Below are 26,896 nucleotides of genomic sequence, written 5' to 3' on the forward strand. Positions count from 1 at the left end.
ACATTTTCTTTTATTTTTTCAATTTTTTTGGTTTTGTTTGAATGATTCTTAAAACCTCATTGAGTCATTCATTTCCATTTATTCAATTCTAATTTATAGTAAATTATTTTCTACAGTAAGCTTTATCTCCCTTTACTTGGCCAACTGAACTTTTAAATTAGGTGGTTTGTTCACTGCAATTTTTTTCCATTTCACAGATTCTGTTTTTCAATCTACTTCTTTTTCACATCTATTTTGTAAGGAGTTATATGCTTTTTCCATTTCATCAAATCTACTTTTTAAGGATTTTTCTTCAGATAATTTCTATTTTTCCTTTTCCAAACTCTCTTGCCAAGATCTTATTTCCTTTCCCTGTTTTTATTCTAATTCTCTTTTAAATTCCTTTTTGAATTCTTCCAAAAGAGCCTTATGAAATGGGAACCAACTCATATCACACTTTAGGGGCTTCATCTGGAAATGATTTGCCTTTAGGATTCTCAGGGTTTGAAGTCTGGTCTTCTCTTTCTCCATAAAAGCTGTCTATGGTCAGAGTTCCTTTTGGGTTTTTTTTTTGTTTTTTTGCTCATTTTTTTAAAAGGTTTAGGTCTGCTCTTAAGGCAAAAAAGAAGCACCAGCCACTTTAGTTTGCTCTGGGGACAGTGGTGCTAACTGACTTTTTGTGCTGGGTAGGCGTAACCAGATCCCCCATTTTTTCTGGGATTCAGAGACTCATAATTTGCCTTTTGTGTTTGCTTTGGGTGTCTCACAGCAAATCTGCTGATCTACTGGCTTGTAACCAGGACAGAGTAGCCTAAGAATCTCACAAAAGATTCTCGAGTGCAGGCACAAGCTCCTTTGACCCAGGCACCCTGCACTGACATCTGGGCTTTGCAGCCTCTCCCCCTACCCAATTGAAACAGACCTTTTCTGAAGTTCTTTCAAAGTATTTTCTTTTGAAAATTTGTTGTACTCCAAATATTTGTGGGTTTTGTCACTTCAAAACCAGTTCAGAGGCTTGATCTGATGTTGATTTGAGGGAAGTTCAGAAGTGGTCAAATAGAGCCATGCTACTCTCTGCCATCTTGGCTCCACCCCTATTACTTGCATGTTCACATGTACTTCATAATTAGAATGACTGTGGTTCTTGAGATTAATCCTTGTTCCCCATTGCCATTTCTAGGCTCACTCTTTACCAACATTACTCTTCAATAAATTCGGCTTTAGGATTAGCAATCCATATTTATCTCACAAACTACATTCTAGAAGCTATTGTCCATCAATCCAAAAGCTATTCATTCTCCTTTTATCAGCAAGTTCAGTGCCTCATTCAGTCTTCTTCTCTACTACAATCTTCTCCAGGTCTAGGAGACAACAACATGAATGTCAATACTTCCTCAATTCTTCAATTTCTCAGCTACACAAAATGGTCACATCCTCGATCTTGTTATAACTTGTAAATGCTCCACTTTCATTCTTTACTTCTGGATCCTATTTACACTCATGACTTGAAAACAATAATGCTGTATTATTCCCACCATCCACTTCATTTTGTTCTTATTTACATGTTTAATGGAGAAAATCATGAAACTATATTGCCCAAGTTCATTACAAAATATATTTATTTATACAATATTTATACAAGTTAATTTTTGAGTATACTTTCATTTATTTTGTTAGATACTTCCCAAATTGTCTATGAAAAATCATACCTTTTCTTTTTATTTTTAATTTTGAGTTTCTTTGCCTAATTTTTACTTTACTGATCTTATTTGATTTTAAACATACTTTTTTTTAGCTCTTCTAATTCTTATTGAGCTTGAGTCCAATTCACATATTTCTTTAAGATTTTGCTTACAACTATTTTGACTTCATTCTCTTTGGAGTTTATAGCTTGATTAATTCTGTTACTAGGGTAGATTTTTGTTAAGCTCTTTTGTTGTTGCTTGCCAATTTTATGCCCTATATCTTAACTTTGAAATTTTATTAAAGTAGGGCTCTGTTATCTGCATGGGGGCATAGGAACTGTCACAAGGTTCAGCCTTATATACACTGAAGTTTTCAGAGCTAGTTCTGGGCATTAGAAAGTTTGGGTTTGTTGGTTGGTTTGTTTGTTTGTTTTAGCTTCTCAGGTGTTATCTGATGTTTTATATACATAGGCTCTAGGTCAGTCTCCATTCTCACATTACCAATCTCTCCTTCCCAGCCTCTGAGCTGGAAAAATGTCTTGTACTGGTCTTTTCTTGGCTATGTCACTCCAAAATTAGATTTACATCATTATTTTGCAGTTGTTAAAATGATGAGAGAATCATCTGGGCCCTTCCTCAACTTTGCCATCTTGATTCTGTCCTTGAAACCCCCTTTATATTAGCTAATTTCAACCAAGCTCTCACCACAGAAAAGCAATCCTATTACTCCTTTGTAATTGATTCTGTCTCTCACATATGTGCACTTTTATATTTCCTGTTCCACCTAGCTGCCTTCTTTAATGTTATTTCCACTGATAAAACCAGATCTTTTTCTGATGCTGAACAATTTGACAGAATTAAAAATATTGGAAGTGAACATTTTGTTCTGAATGTGCAGTAGCTGTAAGTGCTGAGGAAGTGGCTTCAACAATGCAACCAGTAGCTGTCAGGTGTCACATCACTAGAAGTTAGTTCCTAGGATGACAGCTACAGGGCCTGGGCTAGAATTAGATAGGCAGCTGGGAGTAGAGGGAACATTCAGAAACAACTAGTGAAGGGAATCTGCCATTCTCGAGGCTTGTAGACTTACTACCTCTCTATTTTGGTAGATATATAATGATAGTGGTGAAGAGAAGTTCTCTTCTTCACATGGATTACTGATCCCAAAGATGGATGCAGGAGGTAGGCCAGTGCCCTGAGTCATATTGCTATTACAGAGCATTTTGAGTACAAGGTTCTGGGTAGTCTTCAACAGAGCCTAATAGGAGGTGGCGGCTTGATTCTCTTGATACATGTTGCTTGCTATTTGTAACATCAGGGTACTTTGCTGATTCAGTTGGGCTTATTTGCCTGCTCTATAAGTATGACAGTTCCTTTTTAATCTCCTCCTACTCAATTAAGTGAAATACACACACACATACACACACACACACACACACACACACACACACACACACTTCAATACTTAATATGATCAAACTGAGCCTTTACAGATAAAAATTTAGTAGAAATAAATGTGAAATATTCTATTTGAGATCAAAAAATAAAAAACAGGAATGAACAATTCCTCATATTAAGGACATTCTAAACTCAGTAAGAGTCAATAGTGTGACCCAGCAATTAAAAACACTAATGATATATTTTGTTGTTCATTCCTATAGTCATGTCTGACTGTTCATTACCCTATAAACCATAATATTCTAAGTCCTTCTATCCAGTACTATATCTTGAAGTTTATCCAACCTCATGTTCATTACTTTCATGATACGATCATTCTCTGCTGCCTCCTCCTTTTTTGCCTTTAATCCTTCCCAATATCTTTTCCAGTAAATCCTGACTTCTGATTATGTGGTCAAAGTATTTAAACCTTAGTTTCAGTATTTGTCTTTCTAATGAATAGTTTGAATTATTTTTTCTAAGAACGGACTTATTTGGTTTCCTTGCTCAAGGGACTCTAGCACTACAATTCTAAAGCATTTATTCTGTAATACTAAACTTTCCTTATACAGTTATCCCTTCCACTTTATGGGGGTTAAAGGCACAGCACCTCCTTACATACACAATTAATCCCCATAATATGGAAAATCAGTGTAAAAAATTTTTTGTCCTCCCTTTGTATCATAGAAGAAGTCTAGATTACTATGGTATTAAAAGATTAAATAAATTGATATTAAACAATACTATAGACATATATACATTTCTGAGTTTTTAGATTTTTTCTCTGTGTTCTATTAGTCTTGATGTATCTGCGGTTTCCACAAAAGTTCCCATTTAATTTCTTATACCAACCTAAGGTATATCAAAGTTGTGATAATTCTAATAGGATAACTATTGTCCAACATACAGAGCCATACAATAATAATGGAAAGACGAGAGCTTTGAATATAGGGACTTTTGTCTACAAGGTGATATATCTGTTTTTTAATATGCTGTCCATATTTGCCATGGCTTTCCTTCAAAGAAGCAAAGTCTTATAATTTCATGGCTACAATTAAGTCTGCAGTGATCTTTGAGCCCCAAAATATAAAATCTGACACTGCTTCTATTTCTTCTCCCTCTATTTGTATTGAGAGACACAGTATTCAAAACAAGGTAGGTGGCCCAATGCATGGCACAGAGGATACTGTCCATTAATAAACAAACATTTATTAAGCAATTACTACATTTCTAAGCTAAGCATTGTCCTAGGCATTTGTAATACAAAGAAAGCAGAATGACAAAAAGTCATTACCCACATGAACCTTATATTCCAAAAGGAAAGAGTTATATGCAAATACAAATACAATAACATGTTAAGAGTAGATAAAGGCAGCACAGTGGATAGAACCCTGGAATCAGGAAGATTTACTTCAAATCTGGCCTCAGACAATAGCAGTATGATCCAGGGTAAGTCACTTAACTCCATGTAAAGTATGGGCTAGCTCCTTGGAGGGCCTTGAGGTCAGCAAGAGTCAGGATAAATTAAAGTCCTTGATCTTTAGGGGGAGGAGTAAAGGAGATAAACAAGCAAAATTCTGGATTCCGGAGTCCAGAGTCACCAGTCTTTCTATTCCTATATTCCTAGTCCTGTTGTCAAGTGTATATGCCTCCCTCTTTCCCTCCAATCCTTGCCTATGATTATCTTAACACCAAACATTCAGGAAGAATCAATAGTGAAAAGAGGTATTTATCCAAATATATAAGTCATGGTCTCATATTGAATCGGTAATTAGTCTTAAGTGCTGTATCGTCTGATTCAAGCACACCTTTTGGAAGTTTCAGCCCTCTACAACTCCAACGAGAGAGAGAGAGAGAGAGAGAGAGAGAGAGAGAGAGAGAGAGAGAGAGAGAGAGAGAGAGAGAGAGAGAGAGAGAGAGAGAAAATCATTATAGAAGTAAGAGCATTAGCAGTTGGGCCTTGAAATGAATCAATCCTTTTCTACTTAAAAAAACTGAATCTTCACCATAGGATTTATTCCAAACTTTTTCATCTTTTTTTTTTTCCAAGCTGTCTCCCCCCATCCCTTTAAGTAAAGGGTTTTTATTCTAATCTACAGAGAATATTGAGCCCATCTCCATCAATCAATGAATATAATATGAAAAGCTTAATATGTATCAGGAATCGTGCTTGCAAAATTGGTATTCCTGTCCCAAGAATCCCACCACTCTGGTCCATTCTCCACTTACCTGATAAAAGTAAAAATTTAAGTTTGACTATGTCACCACCCTCTCCCTTTAATGGAAAAACTTCAGCAGTTCCCTTTTACCTCAAGATCAAATACAAAACTCTGGCATTCAAAGTACTTCATAACCTGTCCAGTCACATATACCTTTCCTAACTTATCACTCCTTAAACTGTCCCTTATCTTCTTTGTCCCTGCTAAATACTCTGCAATCCAGTAACATTGGCCTTTTCACTATTCTTTGCATAAGACAATTCCAATTCTGAGCATTTTCATTATTGTTCCCTATGCCTGGAATTCTTCCCTTTCTCATCTCTTGACATCTCTGCTTTAAGTCCTTGCTAAAATCCCCCTTTCTTCATCTTATCATTAACTTTGGGGACTTCCCTCTATTGATTTTCTCCAATTGTCCTGCAATATAGTTTGCTTATGTTCATATGTTATCACCCTTATTCAACTGAATTCAGTGAGAGAAGGGTCTGTCCAAGTTTTCTGGCTATTTGAAGTAGTTTCTTTTTAAACTGGAAGATCAAGACTTACTATGATGGATCTCTTCCAGGTAATTGATGAGTTCTTTAAATTTCTATTTTATCTGCTGATTCTAGGATAGCATGACAATTTACTTTGGTAACTTCTTGAAACATGACATCCAGGCTCTTTCTCTGACCATAATTTTTAGATAGTAAAATAATCTTTAAATTTATGTCTCTTCAAAATATTTTCCACATCAGTAGTTTTTCCATTGAGATATTTCAGATTTTCTTCTTTTTTTATTCTTTCAAATTTGTTTTGTTATTCTTTAATGTCTCCTGGGCTCAAAAGCTTCTACTTGTCCAAATAGAATTTTTAGCGAATTATTTTCATCAGCGACTTTCTGTACCTCTTTTTCCATTAGATCTATTGTTTCTTATGTTGTTTTATTCAGCATTTTTGTACCTCTTTTACAAAACTATTAAACATCCATTCACAATTTCCATTCCTTTACTCTGATTTCTTTACCTAATTTTTACTCTTACTTTTATTTGAGTTTGAAAATTATTTTTTAGCTCTTCCAGAAATTCTTATTGGGCTTGTGTCCAATTTACATTTTCCTTTGAAACTTCTCTTATAGCTATGTGATTTGATTGTCTATTTCTGAATTTCTGGATTCATTTTCTAAAACTTTTATATATACATATATATATGTACATACATATATATACATATACATATACATATTATGCACGTATGTTGTTGCTTGCTCATTTTTCTAACCTATTTCTCCACTTTAAACTTTATTTTAAAGTTGAGCTTTATTGGTGGCATGGGGGGATAAAGAGTGATATAATCTCAAGCTTCAGACTTTTTCACACTGCAGTTTTCAGAGGTCATCCTGGAGGAATGTTTCCAAGAAATTATGATATGGGGAGAAATGTGGTCATTACTCTCCTTTTCTTCATTTGTACCTTGAAAGGGCTAGAATTGAGCAGATGCACTTGGATAATGGAGCACGTGAGGCTAATTGCCAATTGAACAATTCTCTATTGCCACATGTTTGGAGGAACCTACTTAACTATTCAGTGCAGGCTCAATTGGTGGGTGTGGACAAAGAAGGGGAAGTGGCATGAGTGGGTGGAGTAGGAGAAAGAGATTGATTCATTATCCTGGTAGTGGAGAGAGAGGAAGGAGATGTGGAGACTGCTAGATCAGGGACCAGAAAAGACCAAGAATAAAGACTTTTAATTATCCTGACTCAGGCTGATTCTAAAAGATCCAGGTTCCCAACAAGTTCTCACCCAGGAAAAGTGACTGATCCTATGGATCTGCAATTGATACTGTTCCTCAGGTGATGTAACATCAGCCCTTAATAACTAGTGATTGCTATATAAAGAGGAAACTAGGTGACTCAGTGGATAAAATGCAAGAAATCAAGAAGATTTGAGTTCAAATGCTACCTCAAATGTTTACTAGTTATGTGACCCTGAGCAAGTCACTTAACCTGTTTGTGTTGCATTTTTCAGTATGCCACACCGGTATCTTTGCCAAGAAAGAACCATGGATAGTACTGGTGGTGACAAAGAACTAGACACTTTGAACAAGTTCAGTTAATAAATAAATAACAATAATGTCATTAAAAACAAATGTTTGCTGATTACTTAGCAGACTTAAGATTAACATTCCTTTCCCTTCTAGACAACAATTCCTTAATTTCCATTTTGAGCTAAATATTTCTGGTACCTAATAATATCCTCTAAAACAAATAAGTCTATCAAGCAACAAGAGCCAAAAAAAAGTTCATATATTCCACTGATATTCATTATATCACACACACACACACACACACACACACACAAAGTGAGAGCGAACACTCAATATTGTACAGTGAATTTAAAGGAGGAATCATAATCACAGAATTTAACAGTTAAAAGGAAACTTAGTAGTCATCTAGTCAACCCATACAAAAAAGGGATTTTCAATATCCACAACAATTACATAATTAGCCTCTGCTTAAAGACCTCTAAAGAAGAACTCACTATGTCTAAAAGCAGTCCATTTCATTTATGGGTAGCTATTACTGTTAGAAGCTTTTCTTGACATCAAATCTAAATTGAGTTTCCAAATAATATATCTCACATTACCAGGATTATAGGGGAATAGATGTAATGGGACAAATGGAATAAGTCTAAACTCTATTCCACTTGAAAATTCTTCAAATACCTAAAGACTGCTCTTATGTACCACCTGAGTTTCCTTTTCTGCAGACTAAACATGACCAGTTCTTTAAATAGATGTTGAGATATCATGAACTCAAAGCCTTCATCATCCTCAAGATCCTTCTCTATATATACAATGGAAAGATTAAGAAATACCACTGCCTATTTATTATGATTATTATCAACTACCATAGTTTAGAAACAGATAAGTTGGACAGGGTCTGGAGAAAGGCAATTAAGTTATGACATGTTCCTCTGCTCTTTTTCTGCACTAACTGCTTTACATATAAATTCTTATTAGCTTTGGCCAATTTTTAATTAATCAACACTATTATGTCTAAGTGTTGAATATATGAAAAAATCCCAAGTTCATATTGTTTAATATTGATAATAACAAGCCTAATTTAACCAATTTCTATGCCAACTGAAGTAATTCAGTATCTCCATCAGATATCTATTCTGTTACTTTCAAGCCTCCTTTCTTTGTCAGGAAATAGAAGAGACCTGCCAAAATGTTGACTGTATTTATGATTTTTTAATTGTTTTCAATTTACTTGGCATAAATAGTATCAATCAAATTTTTATCCATTAAAAATAAGATAATTTCAGCAGCTAACTAAAGTTTAAATGATTAAAACAAGTGATCCAACAGAATTATCATACCATGTCCCTTAAAAGATGAATGAATAACTGCACACTGCATAATTCAATTTTAGTATAATTTCTTTAGATTAGAACATATGGAAAAATATTTGTTTATTTTGTGTAGCATCTACTTCTACCTCAACAAAAAAAAATAACAAAATCTCAAATACTGTTAAGTTTAAAGGCAGATAATTATTTTTTAAAATTTTATTTATTTTCTAATTTCATATTTAAAATTGTATTGAAAATATAAACATCAAAAAGTTGTTTTTAGTCGTTATACATAATTGTTCCATAATTACCAACTCATACATAAAATCTTTTAAATTTGTGTCCCCTATCCTCCCACTTTTAAAACTACATGGGAGAAGTGTTATTGTTAGTAATCATTAGAAGTAATACCTATAAAAATTAGCATTAAAAATTTTTTTTAAATTTTCCAACCTGATCTCCAAAGTCTTCTGGGAATTTCCATAGTACCACTGGTTCTGTAAATAATTGACAAGTAACATTAGTTCTACACATTTCAATTCCTTCATTTTTTTAACATTTACTTATCAAATTAAATATTTAACTAGGAATTTCAATTGACTCTTGAACATAAAACAAAAAAAAATAATTTAAATAAAACTAAAATGTTGATCAAATCAATTAATCCACTTATCAGATGATAACCACAAAACAAGATCCAGAAAAACATAAATTATAATTTAAAATATAATGCACCTTATGAAGGAAACAATATTTTAATACTGCTTATATTTCAGATACTTATAAAAATTTACTTAGTTTCTTTAAAAAGGAGACTACAAGTGAAGCAACTGTGAGTAAATCTAACATTTTTTCAGTTATTAGTTCAAATATTTTCAATTAATATAATTAAATATTAATATTAATATAATTTTAAAAACATATTGGGATGTAACCAACGCTTCATTTACATTAAAAGTCACCTCATCCAATTTTATGTTTGTATTTCTATAAGCATTTCTGTAAAGTAACTACCAGAAATGAACTAACAACTTAATTCACCTTTACTCATCATTTAGGATCTAAATTTATAGAGCTTTAAAATTGTATTCTTCTACTGACATAATGGATGGAAATCCAAAGTCCTAAATTTTTAAACAGTATTAGCAAATTTCTCTGGTTATTTACCATATATTTTTATCCTTTGAAAACAAACTTCAAAGGACACAAAAGTATGCTTCAATGGAGATTTAAGAAAGGTTAATGAGTTATTCATGAAATGCTTTCAAAACCTTAGGATAACCAATAATTTTATCAAGAACCACTGATGGAGGACAGATAGAAGTATAGCACCATTCATAGTAAAAACATTGAGTAATCAGAGATCTGTCTGGACACATAGAGAATAAAAGGAAATGTAATTCTCTTACTTTTCCAAACATAACACTCTTTTTTTCTCATAGTCTATACCCTAAATTGTAAAAGATTTTAGTTTGTTGTTCTTGTTTTTTCCTAACAATAAAAATATGGAAATTTTTTACATCATGATGATGATAAAAGATGTCCACAAATGATTTATTTTAGTAGATAGAATATTCAAAAGAAAATTATTTCAAATGTCCAACATATAAAGAAAAAAAACCTTTGAATTTGATTTTTCCTCACCTTAACATTTCTTATCATATTTAATAATTTCTTAAGAACATATTCAAATAATCAAGCTGAATTCTACTGCCTTATTTCTTATTAATTGGCATGTTTGCATTTTAAAGTATATTTCTTCAATTTAAAACAAATAATTTCTTACATCAAGAAATGTGACTTATTTTATATTACAGAAGGATGAGTTGACTGTCTAAAAATACAATGCCTTTTAGAAGATTATTTTGTTTACCTAATTATTACTTATTATTTTGTTTGTCTAAAATAAGCCAGTCTGAGTAAATATAAATTTTTATAAAATTAGAACCATTAAAATAAGTCTTTAAAAATCATCCTATACAAATTTATATCAATTATTAAACCTGTATCACCCTAAGAAATATTTTAAAAGACAATTTAGTCAAATTATCAATTTACTGCAATAAGATTATCACCTGTCTTTATTATATGAATGACATGGATAAATTTTCTCCAAAGAGAATCTTTAAAATACCCCTTGAGTCCTTTCACATAGAATTTCTTCAATTTAAAATGCTCTTAATACAACTTTCAAGATATTCTATGCCCTTTTTGGGTTTGGGCTTTGTGTTTTTAAATTCCAACTTTTTAACCTCTTTTTTTTTCTTTTTAAACAGAACTGGACTTGATTTTTAGGACTGTTTTAATGTATTTTGTACTGTATCTCTATTTTTTTTCTCTTCTTAAAAAGTCATATGGCTATAAATACAAAAAACCCCGATAGAAATATAATACAGTAAAATATATATTTCTCTCCTTTCTCATTTAAACTTTCCCTTCTTTACCCACTCAAACAAAAATTATGACAGAATCATCTGGGTCCATATTTTTAAACAGATTACTTTTGTTGGAGCCTCTGGGGGTTAGATTCAGATAGCATCTGACATCTTTGTGGCAACTTCTCACAAATACTGCAAAGGAAGAAACAAAAGAGTACTAAATCCAAAAAAGGGGGAATAATCCGATTCTGCAACTTTATGCACTTTATTGAGATTTACAAAGACTGAATTTTTTCCCCCTGAGGATTACTTTCCAGACACTCCATCTGATCTCTCAATGTTAGGTCAATTTTATGCTGATTTTCTGGGTGAGAGGATGAGAATTGCTGGCAGAAATAGTTGTTGCCAATGATGACTGAGGTATACAAGATTTCTACAATATCTTGTGCCTAGCAGTACTTCAAGGATATATATGTCATTTTCTTAATTACATAAAAAATATTCTGCTTAAGATATGAAAATAAGCAGTAAAATTTATGTTCTTTTTAAGGAAAAATTAAATTGTGCAGTTTATAAAAACTAAACTAAAATAATGAGAAAAATATTCAAATTTATGTTTCTGCATCTAGATGTATATTTTGAACTTATCAGCAATCCTTTTAAAATACTCATTTAAGTAAAAAATATACAAGTTGATGCAAAAATGTATGACAGTATCAGAATTTACATTAAAATCAATGATAAAAATCATTTTATATAGGAATTTAGATCATTTTCATAATTTGAAAGGGAGTGAAAGGGAAAATACATTTCAGAAAACAAAATAAGATCCACCAGTAGATAATTTTCTAATAAATATTATTCTATTATATTTTAAATTTCTAAAAGATGTTCTCACTTATTTTTTGTAATGATCTATAGGAATAGAAAATTATGAGAGAACTTCCAAAATTCCTTCCAATTTTGATATTATGTGATTTTATTTATTGAAGCAAACTTCATTAATATTCTCAAATAAACAGAAGAGCAACAATAAGCTTAAAATATTTTAGTGACTTAATAGTACAATAAAGCCTCAAGGAAATGGTTTGTTTGCAGAAAGAATAAGAATTACTTAATTTTAGAAAATATATTACTAAATGGAATGTATTTTTTTCAAGCATAATGTAATTCTTGATAATTATCCAACTCACCCTCATTTTACATAATTCAAGACTGAAGCCCAGAAAAATCATTTCATTAGCCCAAGTTAATAGAGATAATTGGCATAAGAGAGTTAATTTGATATCCTTATATTCTGGGTCAGCAAGATTGGGATTTGGGCCTAACTCAGAGGTTAAATGACTTGTCCAAAGTCACACAGGTAAAGGGAAAACCAAAAGAGTGCCTGATACGACTGATAACTTATTCTCTATGAAGAGGATAAAAAAGACCACTGATTCCTCTTTTTTTTTTCAGACTGAGAAGAAACTGCTAGATCAGGGAAAATGCAATATAATATACAAGTTTCAACAAGGTATTTAAATTTCAAAGTCCCTTCAAATACTCTGGAAAGAAGAGATTCATAAATATAAAGTACATCATAGCACAACTGGGAACCTGTTAGCAAATTTAGGCTAAGTAGACAACCAATCCAAAGGTGTACTAATAGATAAAAGTCCATATGGATAGCTCATTCTTTAAACTTAATCCTATCAAATATTTTTATTAATGATTTACATGAAATCATAGATGACAGGCTAATCAAACTTGCCACTGACTGTAAGCAAGTTAGCATCCTGAATGTCAGGATTAGTGTCCATAAAATCTTAGCAGGCTGCAACAATGGGCATATCTAACAAGATAAAATTTAACAGGTATCAATGCAAAGTCATGAACTTAGCTTCAGAAAGTAATAAAAGAGATTATAGGTTTTTTGGCAGATTGAAATCTCTATACAAATTAATAGTGTGGCTAGCAAGCCAAAAAGTTAAAAAGATGATAGAAGTATTTTCTCTGGAAAGGAAGTGATAGTTCCACTGTACTTGTGTCTTGGTCATCCCCCATCTGGAAAACTATTTGCAGTTCCAAGTGCCACATTTTACAAAACCACTAATAAATAGGAAGATTATGTCTTCAATTATGTAAAGCAATGTCATGCAAAAAAGATTAAACTTGATTTTTTTGGACCCACTAAGATCATACAAAGGAAGAATTCCACTTTATATAGAATATATAAAGAGGATAAGTTTGCAATGACCAACAAAAACTGTTTAAAAATAGAGTGGGCTAATTTTGGAGGCAGCAAAACTCCCATTACTAGTGTAAAGTGAATTCCTATTAAATAATAGGTTGAACTAAATGGCATGTTAAGGTCTCTTCCAATTCAATAGTTGCAATTGCATGGACTGAAGTAGCTGAATAATCTGCAACAGGTCCTATGAGTTTCCTTTTCTCACATAAATTTTTAGGTAACATATATATAGGAAAAGACATTTTGAGAAGAATCTGTAATATATGGAAATGACCCACAGTGAACCTCTGAACTGAATTTAAGCTCTTTCCCTAAATCTGATGTGTATATAGCCTTTGGAGGGGAAAGGGGGAGAGAATGAGAGAGGTAAAATTATATCCTATTACCTTATTATTCTAACTTCTCCACAGAAATTTTAGCACATGACTTTCTTTTTCAAAGATAGCACTGAGATATGGGAATGAAAAAATATTTTAAAAATCAGTGGCAATAATTAATGCTATCGCTTTTCATACCTTCTTCCAAGATGGATCATTTTCTTTCCAGAAAACCATGAAGATTCCCAAGATAGAACACATCTAGCTAGGAGTAGAGATACTGGCTTTTTTCAAAATTGATTATTTTTGAACCAGAGCTACAAGGGGTGAATCTCCTTGAATCCCTTTCATCCCTTTCATGAATAATCCATTCCTTCAATTTTGTTTTTTTAGATAATGGTTTAAATTTTTCATAGTATTTCACTGAAATGACACAATCCCTTCTTTTTCCCTTGAAATGAATATATATTCAAAGAATGTTACAACAGATGAGTATCTCTACTTAACAAGTCATTTAATTCAATCTCCTAATTTGTTATCAGAGAGTATGACAACAAAATATTAGCATTAAACACTTTTTAAATCACAGGAACTAAATTCAAATCCCACCTTCAACCCTAATTGTGTAACCTTAGTCAAATCTGAACAGAAATCAGAATATGACCCTAAGTATAAACCTTCTTTCTACCTAGATTTGGAAGTAATAAATGATAAAATTTTGGGGAAGATAAATGAGGTAAGGGCAATGGAAAGGCAAAGGTGGCTGAAAATAAGTATGGAATATTTTTGACAATGACATGCATAAGGAAGAACAACATAAAAGACATCAAACACATTTTTAACTAGAAAAAGGGTTAACCAATCATGAAACTAAAGAAAAATCAGATACGAAGCCCAAGAGTTGCAATGTTACTTATGAAACAAAAATTCAGAAAAGAATCTTCATAGAACTGGATGATCTCTATTTAAGATTTATTGCACAATGTAAAAAAGTGCACACAGTGAAAGATATGGATAGATTGTGATCTGTAAATTGACAAGATCAGGATCCAACCAAGATATCAATCACTTGAACTTAATATACTTTCCAATGTAAAAGGTTTCATAAATTTGCTTCTTAAAGAAGAAATTCCAGTAGGCTTATTCCTCAAAAGCTAATAAAATAGATTTTATTTAATATAATGCTAACATCATGATAAAAAGACATTTTGGTGCCTGCTAGGTTTAAAATACTTTATTGAGATTTATTCCAAAGGTTTAAGATATAGATAAATGAGCTCCTCTGCTACTATATTTTTTCACTGCTGATTTTTTTTGACCCAAGAACTATACAGTCAAAAAAGATATAATAATATAAGCAAAAAAAAAAAAAAAACTATTTTCACTACAATTCATATGTTTGTTTGTTTGTTTAAAGTATATCTAAAACTTTTCTGTGTAAAGATCCATGTAGTGGAGTAAAAATGTCCCTAATGAAATAACCTGAAGAAATATCTATTCCTTTAAAAAAAAATTATGTAATTAAAAAAAGAATGAAATTGCTTTTGATGAGATGAGAGTAAAGAATTCTGTTTGTTAATTACTAATTCACATTAAAAATTTTACAGGTCCTATTTACTCTAACATTAGTAATAAAAGATACCAAAATCAAGGTAAAATGAAATTTTAAAGTACATAAAAATATGTATACATATATGCATATAAGGTTTTTTTTATATATTTAACAGAAAATACACACACACACATTTGCACACACACAATTTGCATTCTTTGTCCAAGGATGATAGGTATGTTCCTATACCTTCTCGTTTTAATAATGGTATATGGTAAATTGTTTTCGCCCAAACTTAAAGTAGTAAGGCTGAATAATCAATAGTTTAGTTTTAAAGAATGAAAGAGCCACCTGATACTCTAAAATAAATGAAGTATCAAAAAAGTGATTCATTTTATACAGATAGGATACCTCATTTTACAGGTGAAGAAAATTAAAATATAAATAAAATGACAAGAAGAAGCAAGCTATGTGGCACATCAGATAAGAGTGGTGGTGTAATGCCGGAGAAACAGTGGGCCTGGTGTCAAGAAGACTCATTTTCCTGGGTTCAGATCTGGCCTCAGATATTTATAGCTGTGTACCCTGAACAATTATTTAACCCTATTTGCCTCATTTTCCTCATTTGTAAAATAAGCTTGAAAAAATGGCAGACCACTTTAGTATCTTTGCTAAGGATACCTCAAATGGGGTCACAAGAAGTTGGACATAAATGGAAAAAAAAAGATTGCTGAACAAAGTAATTTTCAGTGCCAATTAATTATTTTTCCAGTCAACCACATCACATCTTATTACTAATAAAGGTCTTCTAGAAGCAATGTCATGCAGGGAAATAAGTTCTGCATTAAAAGTCAAAGAACCTAGATTCAAATTGTAGTTTTATAATTTAACATCTATGTAACTAAGCCTCTATGTAACTATGTATCTAAGCCTCAGTTTCCTCATCTCTAAAATTAGCAAGAACAGATCAAAGGTTCTTAACTTTCTTTTTTTTATCATAAATTCCTTTGGCATTCTAATATATTCCATGGACCTTTTCTTAGGATAACACTTCATTTTTTAAAAATTCCTAATGAAAAGAAATGTTAAATTTTAGTTAGAGGTCAGTGAAACCAAAAATGATTTTTTTTTCCATCCAAGTTCACAAACTCCCTGAAATCTACTTATGCACTCCAAGTTAAGAATCCCTAAATAGACAAGAATCTGAAGTGTCTTCCAGCTCTAAATCTGCAATACTACTTTATTCATCTCTAAATTTGTAGCATCTCATTACAATATCACTCCATGATAGTTTCAATACATTTTCAACTCTAATCATTTTTTCAAAATTGTTTTCTTCTATTAAAAATATATTTTGCAAATATATGTATATATATATATGTGTGTGTGTATGTATAAATATATACATATATATAATTATTCATTTAGAAAGGGATTTTTCAACATCAACAAAGAAATGCTGAGAATCTCTCTCAACAAATACCTTAATATATAGAGATGTAAAAGTAAATTATTTTAATTACAATTAAGACCAAAAAAAAGTTATCCAGAAATCTGTAAATGAGATATTCCTTTATTTAATTTTTTAGCAATTTTTGCTAAAGGAAATCCAATTCAGGAAAAAAAAACACACAGCATAAATAATTCTAGTTATTTTTATAGCCAATTGAAAAAAAATTACAATGATAATTTTCTACTTATTCCATGTATTTATGTATGTATATACACACATATGTATGTGTGTGTGCATATATACAATTATAAGTATGTTTGTGTACACATACCCCCCCCAAAAGTCAAAGACAGGTTTCTCAGGCTGAGTTGCTAAAATATTATGTGTATATGTAAACACACGTACATACACACATGATGATCCCATTACATTTTCACTATTATGAGGGGCTTAAAGAACAATTCATCACCTACTGTTAAATTATGGCTGTTACTTCTGAAATTTAAGTCACAACCTGGCAAGGGGTAAGGAATTTAATGGAGAATTCTAGCTTTTCTTTCTCCTTTTTTTCTGTCAACAACTAAATTGTTAAAACCAGGTCTACGTAGCCAAATAGTTGAGTTTTTGCTTATATCTTTGTAATTTCTAGCTAAAGGACATAATAATATAGCTTCAAAGAACCTTTTAAAAATAAGTAGTAAGGTTTGTATAGCTGTTTTCTTCTTTTCCCATTAAATAAAACCTATTATAATAAAAAGGGAAAAAACCTCATCAATCACCTGATGGAGTAATTCAAAACTTAACCAAACAAGGCTAATGGGTGAGAATTGAATTGAAAACACCTTGACAAAGAAAGCAATTTCTTTTCTTCGCACTCTTCTGAAGCTGTGGGTGATCATGGTAATCGAACCATCAACAGTGAGGGGCCATCTGTCCCAAGGGTCTTCCATAGAAGTTAAAAAAAAAAAACAGGAGTAAGGGAGGAGGAGAGAAAAAATGCTGTACCACAGATGTTCAGTCTTGATTGAGCTATGACAGGGAGGTTACAACTGAGAATCTTATGTTTTGACATTTTTCAGATAGCAATCTTTGAAAGTCAACACAAAAGTTATGATAAGAATAGGAAAGGAAAATAGGTTAATAGACTGTAAGTATGAAAATTATATTTTTTTTTCTGAAACCACTGATATCCTTTTAGTCAGCTGATATCTTCAATATATTCTAAATTTGAAGCCTATGGATTATACTTTAAATAAAAGGTACAGAGGGAAAAAAAACAAAAACAAAAAAACCCATCACCTCATTCTAAATATTAAGCCTGGTACTTTTCCCTTTTCATTCATCACTAGCTATTTTCTATCCATCCCAACTAACAGTACATTATCCCATCAAAAGAAATTATTTACTTTTTGAACACTTCTGAGTAAGTTTAACTCCATGAACAAAAACAGTTGCAAGAAATACAAGCAACAACATAAAAGCTTTAAAATGTCAATACCTTAATTTCTCAGAAATTTGTCTGATTATTTAACTTTTTCATGAAAATTCTGACAATAAACACTATATTTTCATCAATTTAAAGTTACTAAACTTACTGTAAGCTTCAAAGCTTACTTGTAATAATGGCAACATACAGTTGCTAATATTCACAGAGAACAATTAAGAACAAAGAAAAATAACTAAAATTTTACTTTGAAAAAAATTTATGGTACTATAAATACCTATAATAATACCATATTTAATATGTAAAAAAACCATATTACAATACCATATGCCAATAATAATACCATAGCATAATACCTATTGACAAAATAATATTAGAATATCAAAGAAAATTTTCAAAGAAGTCACTTCAGGCATAGCCAAATGAATTAAATGTTAGGTATTATATTTAATATGTTGGCTTTCTGAAGTAGGAATCAGACTGTGCAATTAATTTAAGGGAAGAGACTATTTGACAATTAGGTGATAGATCAGGTGCAAAGAAATTACAAACTTACAATAAAGAATAAAATTCTTATAAAATTACAAATTCTTTCTTTTTTTATTATACAGAATTCTGTGAAAGATTATCTTGTTGTAAATAGCAATAATTTTACAGTGTTTAAACACATATTGCATGACACTTTTATAATCTTTTCTTTGGAAGACAATACTAACATCTGCTTTATAGGTTGGCATATTATACTGGATTTTTAAAGCATTTTCTTTTAATCTCCAAAAGAACATAATATAGCCTTTGTATCATGTCCTAGAAAAAAAAATCTAAGTAATAACAAACAATGTTATAAATAAGAATCTACAGCGAGTGTATGTAATACAGAATTAAAGTTGATTAAGTAGCTATTAGCTATTAACAGTAGCAACAGCAGCAAATAAGAAGAGAAATAGTACAGAGATGAAAAGCTCATTAAAGAATGTAGACTATATAGAGGAAGGTGAAATAGAAAAAAGAAAGAAAAAATAATCAGCTGCTCCTCAACACTGAATAGGTCAGGTTTAGGAATAAACTGTGTTTGAAAGTGAAATGGAAGAGATGGGTAAAAAAGAAATAAATCATAGAGAAATTCTATACTTTCCAAATGCTAGTTTGAACTTACTAAGTTTTAAAACATTAATCAATAGCTAATGACTAACATCTACAAGGAAATTTACATATATCGCTGTAAGAATGAATACACATGTGTTAAGAGAGCTGGGCTAGAATACAGACAGCTGGTAGCACCAGTGGACAAACTGCTGAGCCTGAGACCTGCATTCAAATGTGGTCTCAGACACATATTTGCTAGGCAAGTCACTTGATCTCTGAATTTTCTTATCTATAAAATGGGTACAATAATAACACCTATTATTAAGGTTATTTTGTTTGCATTCTCCTTATCCTTCTTGAATCTATTTCTTTAGGTTTTCCTTATTAATCCTCCATATTCCCTTATATCCACCGTATTTGTCCTCTATACTGTCTCTCTTACTTCCCAGAAGTAGAACTTCTAGATCTCTAAATCTGGAGATTCTTCTCAAATTTTCTTCAATCTGTCCCAAATTTTGCTTCCAGAGTTTTTTGAAGATGAAATAAAAAAATAAATGTAAATCATCTGATATAGTGGTTGGCTATAGTAAAATTGATGAGAATTAGGTAAGGGGAAACCCCTTTTGGTTCAGCGCAAGGATACATAGTTAAATGCAGGGTAGTGACAGCACAGAGTCCCCTGTAAAGGAATTTACAGGCCCCAAAACCTAGATTGATAAAAAAAAAAAAAGGTTTATTGTAGGGATTTGGAAGTAAGGGTAAAGGTAGAAAGATGCCAGGGCCAGAGCTGGTCACCGGGCATACAGGAACCCTTAAATGGCTGGAAAGATACCATGTTTGGGCCTCCTGCAAAGAGTGGGCTCCAGGGTTCCCCTTTTTATAATCTTGAAGGTAGGTGGAGTCCCTGGATGTTTTCAGCCAGGGTTAGAATTGAATAGAATTCAGTGGGTTTTTAGCTAAGAAAGAAGGAGGTTGGGAAAAACCTGAGCAGATCATTAGAGTGGGGACTGAGACAGCCCAAGTTAGCTCATATCTGGTGAGGGCTGGGAAAGCCCAGATATCATTGGAATTCAAAAGGGTGCTTTTGACCAGGATTTGTGAATCAAAAGTGCTAGCTTCTTCAGCCATGGGGGGGAGGGGTGTGAATCAGAAAGGAATCTTAAAGGGACCTCACTCACATCAAAGTTAGCTATTCTTATCATTACAGTTGGGGGAAAAAACAGTGACTTACTCATAATCATACAGCTAATGTGTGTCAAAGTCAGTTCTTTACTAAGCCAGTTGGTAATTCAAGTAGTGTGTTATGTGAATTTAGGAACAGAATTAAAATAATGCTATATAGATAAATATTAGAAATTAATTTGCCCAATGTTGAAACATGATTATTTTTTCACTTAAGTAGATTTAGAACCAAAATGCAGGCATCAACAGAAACATTTCTTGATTTTTTTCCCTTACTATATTAAATGATAAAATCTCATCTGCCTTGAGAAAATATATCCTTATCTCTTTAAGAAGACTTTATATCTTTCTAAAGGTTTTCATTTAGATGCTCTCTTAAAAGGCATAACAAATTCTAAAATGTATTCATTCATTCATCTGAAAAAATGTATTTAAACGGTTTCCATAGAAGAAAGTTGCTGGAAAAGAGGACAAAAGAAGAAAGCCAAATTAAGAAAAAAAAGAAAAAAAGAAAAAAGAAAACAAAAACATGGAGGTGATTTGGAAGGATTTGGACTAGTGAAGTAGATCAAATGTTGAATTTGTACAGGAATATTTAGCAAAATTTGGGACAAAGTGAAGAAAATTTAAAGAACAATCTTCAGGTCCAGATTCTACTTCTAGGGAAAAACAGAAGCAAGATAGATGATAAATAAGATAGACATAAAGGAATATAGAGGATTGAAAAGGAAAATCTAAAGAGGTAAACTCAAGAAAAAATTAGAATGTAAGTGGCAATCTAAGGTTGGATGAGATAAAGTTAAGCCAATTAAAAGAATGGATTAGTAAGTGAGACAAACCTGTGAAACAAACAGTAAATTTGTCCAAGACTAAAAGAGAACTGAGTATAGCTAGTGGTATGTAGTTATTAAGGGGAAAAAGAAGCTAATTTGAGTGAAGTAGTCAAGTTATTAAGATATGATAACTAGTTATAATTTTTAAAAAAAAGTTTTAACAGTAGGTGATGAATTGTTCTTTAACCAGGTTCAGGTATAAGCATCACTGGGAAATGCCCCAAAATAAAATTCTAAATATACACAAAGGGAAAAAATTCCAATTAAGAGGGGAAAATGTGATTTGTCTTAAGAGGCTCATTAATTCATTATTGATCAGAGAAATGCAAATTAAGACAACTCTGAGATATCACTTCGCGCCTGTCAGATTGGCTAAGATGACAGGAACAAATAATGAATGTTGGAGGGGATGTAGGAAAAACCGGGACACTGATGCATTGTTGGTGGAGTTGTGAAAGAATCCAACCATTCTGGAGAGCAATCTGGAATTATGCCCAAAAAGTTATCAAACTGTGCATACCCTTTAATCCAGCAGTGCTACTACTGGGCTTATATCCCAAGGAAATACTAAAGAAGGGAAAGGGACCTGTGTGTGCCAAAATGTTTGTGGCAGCCCTTTTTTGTAGTGGCTAGAAACTGGAAAATGAATGGATGCCCATCAATTGGAGAATGGTTGGGTAAATTGTGGTATATGAAGGTTATGGGATATTATTATTCTGTAAGAAATGACCAGCAGGATGAATACTGAGAGGCTTGGAGAGACTGATGCTGAGTGAAATGAGCAGACCTAGGAGATCATTATACATCAACAATGATACTGTATGAGGATGTATTCTGATGGAAGTGGATATCTTCAACATAGAGAAGAGCTAATCCAATTCCAATTGATCAATGATGGACAGAATCAGCTACACCCAGAGAAAAAACACTGGAAAATGAGTGTAAACTGTTAGCATTTTTTGTTTTTCTCCCAAGGTTATTTTTATCTTCTGAATCCAATTCTTCATTTGCAACAACAACAAAAATTCAGTTCTGCACATATATATTGTACCTAGGATATACTATAGCATATTTAATATGTATGGGACTGCCTGTCATCTAGGGGAGGGGGTAGAGGGAAGGAGGGGAAAATTCAGAACAGAAGGGAGTACAAGGGATAGATAATGTTGTAAAAAATTAACTATGCATATGTACTGTCAAAAAATGTTATAATTATAAAATTAATAAAAAAAGAACATGAGGGAGTCTAAAGATGCTAAGGCTAAGTAGGAAGCTTAGGGACAGCAAAAACTGCCTTTTTAATTATATTGAAGGGGGGGAGAGAATAGAACTGTTATTTGAAGTGAATGGGGCAATGATAACTGACAAACGAGATAAAGCATTGCTACTCAAGTCATTTTGTTTCAGTTTTTTTTTTTTTTTTTTTTTTGGTCGGTTTGGTTGGTTGATTTTTATTTGTTTTTTTGGAGTGGTTTTTGTTGTTGTTGTTGTTTGTTTTTTTGCTGAGGCAATTGGGATTAAGTGACTTGCTCAGAATCAACACAGCTAGGAAATATTAAGTATCTGAGGCCACATTTGAACTCAGGTCCTCTTGACTTCAGGGCAGGCACTTTATTCAGTGTACCATCTAGCTGCCCCCTTGTTTCAGTATTTTCTTGCAAAAAGGAGTGACCTTTACAAGGGAAATGGCAGAATATTCATAAGTAGTTTCAATAAATAAGGAGAGAAATCGTAGCCATTATGAAGGAGGCAAATTATGTGCTGACTTGAAATCGAGAGGGCAATCTTTATATTTCTGCCATAGTTACCTTAACAAGTAAAAACTGATTTCAGAGAGAAGCAGATAAAAGGAATCAAATAATAACTGTCAAAATTTCACAATGTTGGGAAGAATGAAGATTTTTCTAAAGAAAACAGATACAAGGCATCAATGAGAAAAGGTTTTGTTTTTGTTTTAAGAATTTTAGGTAGAGGAAAAACTAGCACAGGAGTGTTACATAAAGGAAAAAGGAAAGGAAAGAAAAGAAAATTTAAAATCAAATTTAAAATTCTGTCTGAATAGAAAAGAGATGGATTCTCAGAGAAGAAAGAAGCTTTTTGTTTTCCCAAATATGTTAATAATATATCCATGTAAGCTATCAGTTAGAGAAACCATCACTAAGGAGAAGGAAGAAGAACGAAGCAGTAATTTATTGTTCAAGCTTTTTTTTTTCCAGTTGCATAAAATTCTTGGTGATGCCATTTGAGGTTTTCTTGACAAAGATACTGGAGTGATTAGACATTTCCTTCTCCAGCTCATTTAACAGATGAAGACACTGAGGCAAACTGGGTTAAGTGACTTTGCTCAGGATTTCACAGATAATAAGTGTCTGAAGCCAGTCTTCCCCCTAGCAGGCCCAAATTCCCAGCTCAGAGGAAGTATCTATTTGTCAATCTGATAACAGTCTGTCGTCTTCTTAGGGCTTGTATCCAAGACATAACAAAGGACATCCAAAAATGTATTTAAATAGATTACAACTATCCACTTTTGGTGAGTCAAGAGCAAAGTGTTTTACAAATGTAATCAAAGGGGTGGGATTAGTGGTAGGGTGAAAAGATTATTTATATCCCCAAATTCAGGTACCATACCCTCAAAGAAGAAAGAAAAATAGTCTCAGCAGATTTCCTGAAATTCACAGGAAACAAAATCCAAGAAAATAACCAAACCCATGTTTCATAGTTAAGTAATAAAACCTAGGACTTTAAATATCTATACACAAATTCTCAGTGTAGTCAAATCAACAGGAATAGGTCCTAATCTAAGGGAGCAAACTTGACCTCACAGGTGTCCCTATGAGTTGGCTGGATGAAAAGTCATAACTGGGTTAATAGTTCTGAATGGGCATAACTTATTCAAAAGAAAAGGACAGATAAAGTTAAAAGTAAAGAATTTGCATTTTATATTAAAAAAGATACATTAGAAAATTTAAGTATGAAGAGTATTTGAGTGATAATCAAAAGAAGTAGAAAGACAAGTGAGTCTATCTTTGGAGTATTAATATACAACACCTCTCAATAGAAATAAAAAAAATAAGTAAATTTAGGAAACAGATCATAAACTTAGGACAGAGGCATAACTTAGTGATATATAATTTCAACTTTACAGGCATCTGCTAGGTCTTTCAATTCGGGTGTGATTCTTATTAGCAGATAAAGAAGTTGAAGCCTAGAGAACTAACTTGCCAAAGCTCAAGACCAGGAGCAAAGAATAGAGTAAAGATGTGAATCAAGGTCCTCTGTCTCTAATATTGTCTTTCTATATGCCATGCTCTTATGTATGTGTGTTGATTGGTCATCTTCATAGTTTTCTTTCTTGAGAATTCAGTGGGAAACGTAAACTACATAAAAACAAGATATCAAAAAATTTATTTTTAAAAAATTATAATTAAAAGAGAAATTTAAAATATTCATGATATTATGAGTTTCATACATGCAAACTAATTATTTTCCCTGCCTACAACCATTAGAGGCCAGATCAGTTACCAAAGTCATTAACAACAGAATCACTGCTTATATAATTCTGCCACTAGTGGACCTAACCCAGCCATTAATTACAGCAAAATGTAATTGTCTTTTCCAGAGCACTCATTCTCACTAAAGTGCCCACTGCCACTGGTCTCACATCCACCACTAATAAAGCTCTACCTCCACTGAAACCACGGATCCCATCGTTACAGAAATTTCCATTGCCAGAGCTGAAGAAGTTCCCTCCCCCACTTCTACTTCCAACTGCCAGGACATGAGATAAGAGGGTTAGATTTCCCTCTTTCAAATCCTCTAATCCTCTCTCCATAGGAGCCTGCTAACACCTGCCCCTGTATGGATGCCAGGGAAGAGAAAGATGTTGTTCCCATAATTCCAATGTTACTACACTCAGGAAGACTGAATAATTGATCTGTGAAAAAGGAAGGTAACAGATGTTACCAATAACTTTAATGAGAGCTTTAAACTCCTTTCCTATTCTAGAGGTTCTTATAACCAGCCTATAAAAACTGAACTAATCCAGGTTTCTTGGTCGGTACTTCTAAATTGGCCTTCATGCTGCACTGCTGTGTTTTAGGAGGGAAAGCAAGAGATCCAGAGTCAAATTATCATATTTGCATTTCTCTGTGCTTTGTGTATCTCTGAGTAAAGCTTTCTGTAATATGTTCAATGTTTAAGGCAAGACATGCACCAAAGGGCTTTGAAAAAGATAAGGCTGCATCACATAAATTCATCCAAAGCTATGGCCTAGAAACCACTTTCTTTCTGTGTTCTTCCCAGATCCTTATGCATACTTATTCAGAAGATCACAAGAAAGTGACTACACTGGCATTCAACTGTAATAGTTCATCTTTACTCTCTAATCCTAGAAGGCCTGATTAAAGCCATGCATGAGATAGGTGAGCAGTTAAAAGGATTAGAAGGGTTGGTTAAATAACTTGTGGTACACAAGAAGAAAGTTTCCTAAGATAACTATGGTGATTCCACTAGCACCCCACTTTTAGTGGCATTGCTGCTGCTTGAAGCTGCTACTATTTTTCTATCTATGTTTAAGGCAGAAGAAACTAGCCTTCCAAAATCAATGTAAACTAGTATTTAAGAGCAAGGATAACAATCATTTAAGGAAAATCAAATTTATAAATGGCAGTTATATTCATAGTTTATTTTTATTATAATTTAAATATGTATCCCATCTAAATAATAATTATAATGTTCCAATGAGCAAAATTGCTATTTTTTCCTAACATGTGGCTAACAAACATTGGGAACATAATGCAGACATAACTTTTCTTGCATTATGTGATGATTAACTGTGATGGACTTTGCTCTTTTCAAAAATGAGGTGATTCAGGCCAATTCTAACAGACTTGTGATGGAGACCACCATCTGCATCCAGAAAGAGCTATGGTGATATAATGTGGATTACAACATAGTATTTTCATCTTTTTGTTGTTGTTTGCTTGCTTTTTTCTTTCTTTCTCATTTTCCCCCTTTTTTGATTTTACTTTTCTTATGCAGCATGATGTGGAAATCTATATAGAAAAAAAAATAACTTGTCTTATATAATCCTCATTGTACTGAGTCCATGGCTAGATATAAAATAATCAATCATTCATTTTGCAAATATATTATTGAATTCCTATTGCTGTGAAAGACACTGTACTATATATCATATATATATGTGTATATATATACATATATATGTACATTAAATCTAATTTTATTTGCATCCAATTTGAAAGCAAGTAAAAGTAGATAAAATTAATATATGTTGATTTCACTTTAAAATGTTTTAGATGTCAAATTTATCACTTTGCTAGGAAAATATAGGTTATGTAACTATGGCCTATGTAGGAATTCACAGCTAATGTATGCCTAAAATAATTGTCAATAGAAAAATGTGACTCACATAGAAATATTTTTAAAATACATATACAACCTATATCAGATTGCTTGCTGTCTTGGGGAGGAGGGAATTAAGATAGGGAAGTAGAAAAAAATTTGAAATTCAAAATCTTACAAATATGAATGTTGCAAATCATCTTTACATGTAATTGAAAAAAATAATATATTATTAAAACAATTGCCATAATGTGGCAATTAAAAAAAAATCCAATACACCCTTGAGCTGCAAAAGAGTAGCTTGCAGAAATAAAGGGATGGTGATTTCTCAATATCTGTCTTACTCAGCATGATTTTGTCTGGGTTAGGTAGACTATCTATTATTTACTAATTCTATGA

At 32.3% G+C, this 26,896-nt stretch overlaps 1 protein-coding gene across 6 annotated transcripts in view; it reads right to left on the reverse strand.

The window, feature by feature from the left end:
• DENND1B (DENN domain containing 1B) overlaps window positions 1-26,896 on the reverse strand; it is a 317,390-nt gene that overhangs the window by 231,726 nt on the left and 58,768 nt on the right. For 4 of the 6 annotated variants that reach the window (XM_074308679.1, XM_074308673.1, XM_074308676.1 and 1 more), the window contains exon 3: window positions 9,109-9,152. The exons of the other annotated variants lie outside the window; for them this stretch is intronic. In XM_074308679.1, the coding sequence (XP_074164780.1) occupies window positions 9,109-9,152 (44 nt within the window). The remainder of the gene's footprint in view (window positions 1-9,108; window positions 9,153-26,896) is intronic. 6 annotated transcript variants of the gene reach the window in all.

Source organism: Sminthopsis crassicaudata, chromosome 4 (assembly GCF_048593235.1).
Source record: "Sminthopsis crassicaudata isolate SCR6 chromosome 4, ASM4859323v1, whole genome shotgun sequence".
NCBI classification, from domain to species: Eukaryota; Metazoa; Chordata; class Mammalia; order Dasyuromorphia; family Dasyuridae; genus Sminthopsis; species Sminthopsis crassicaudata.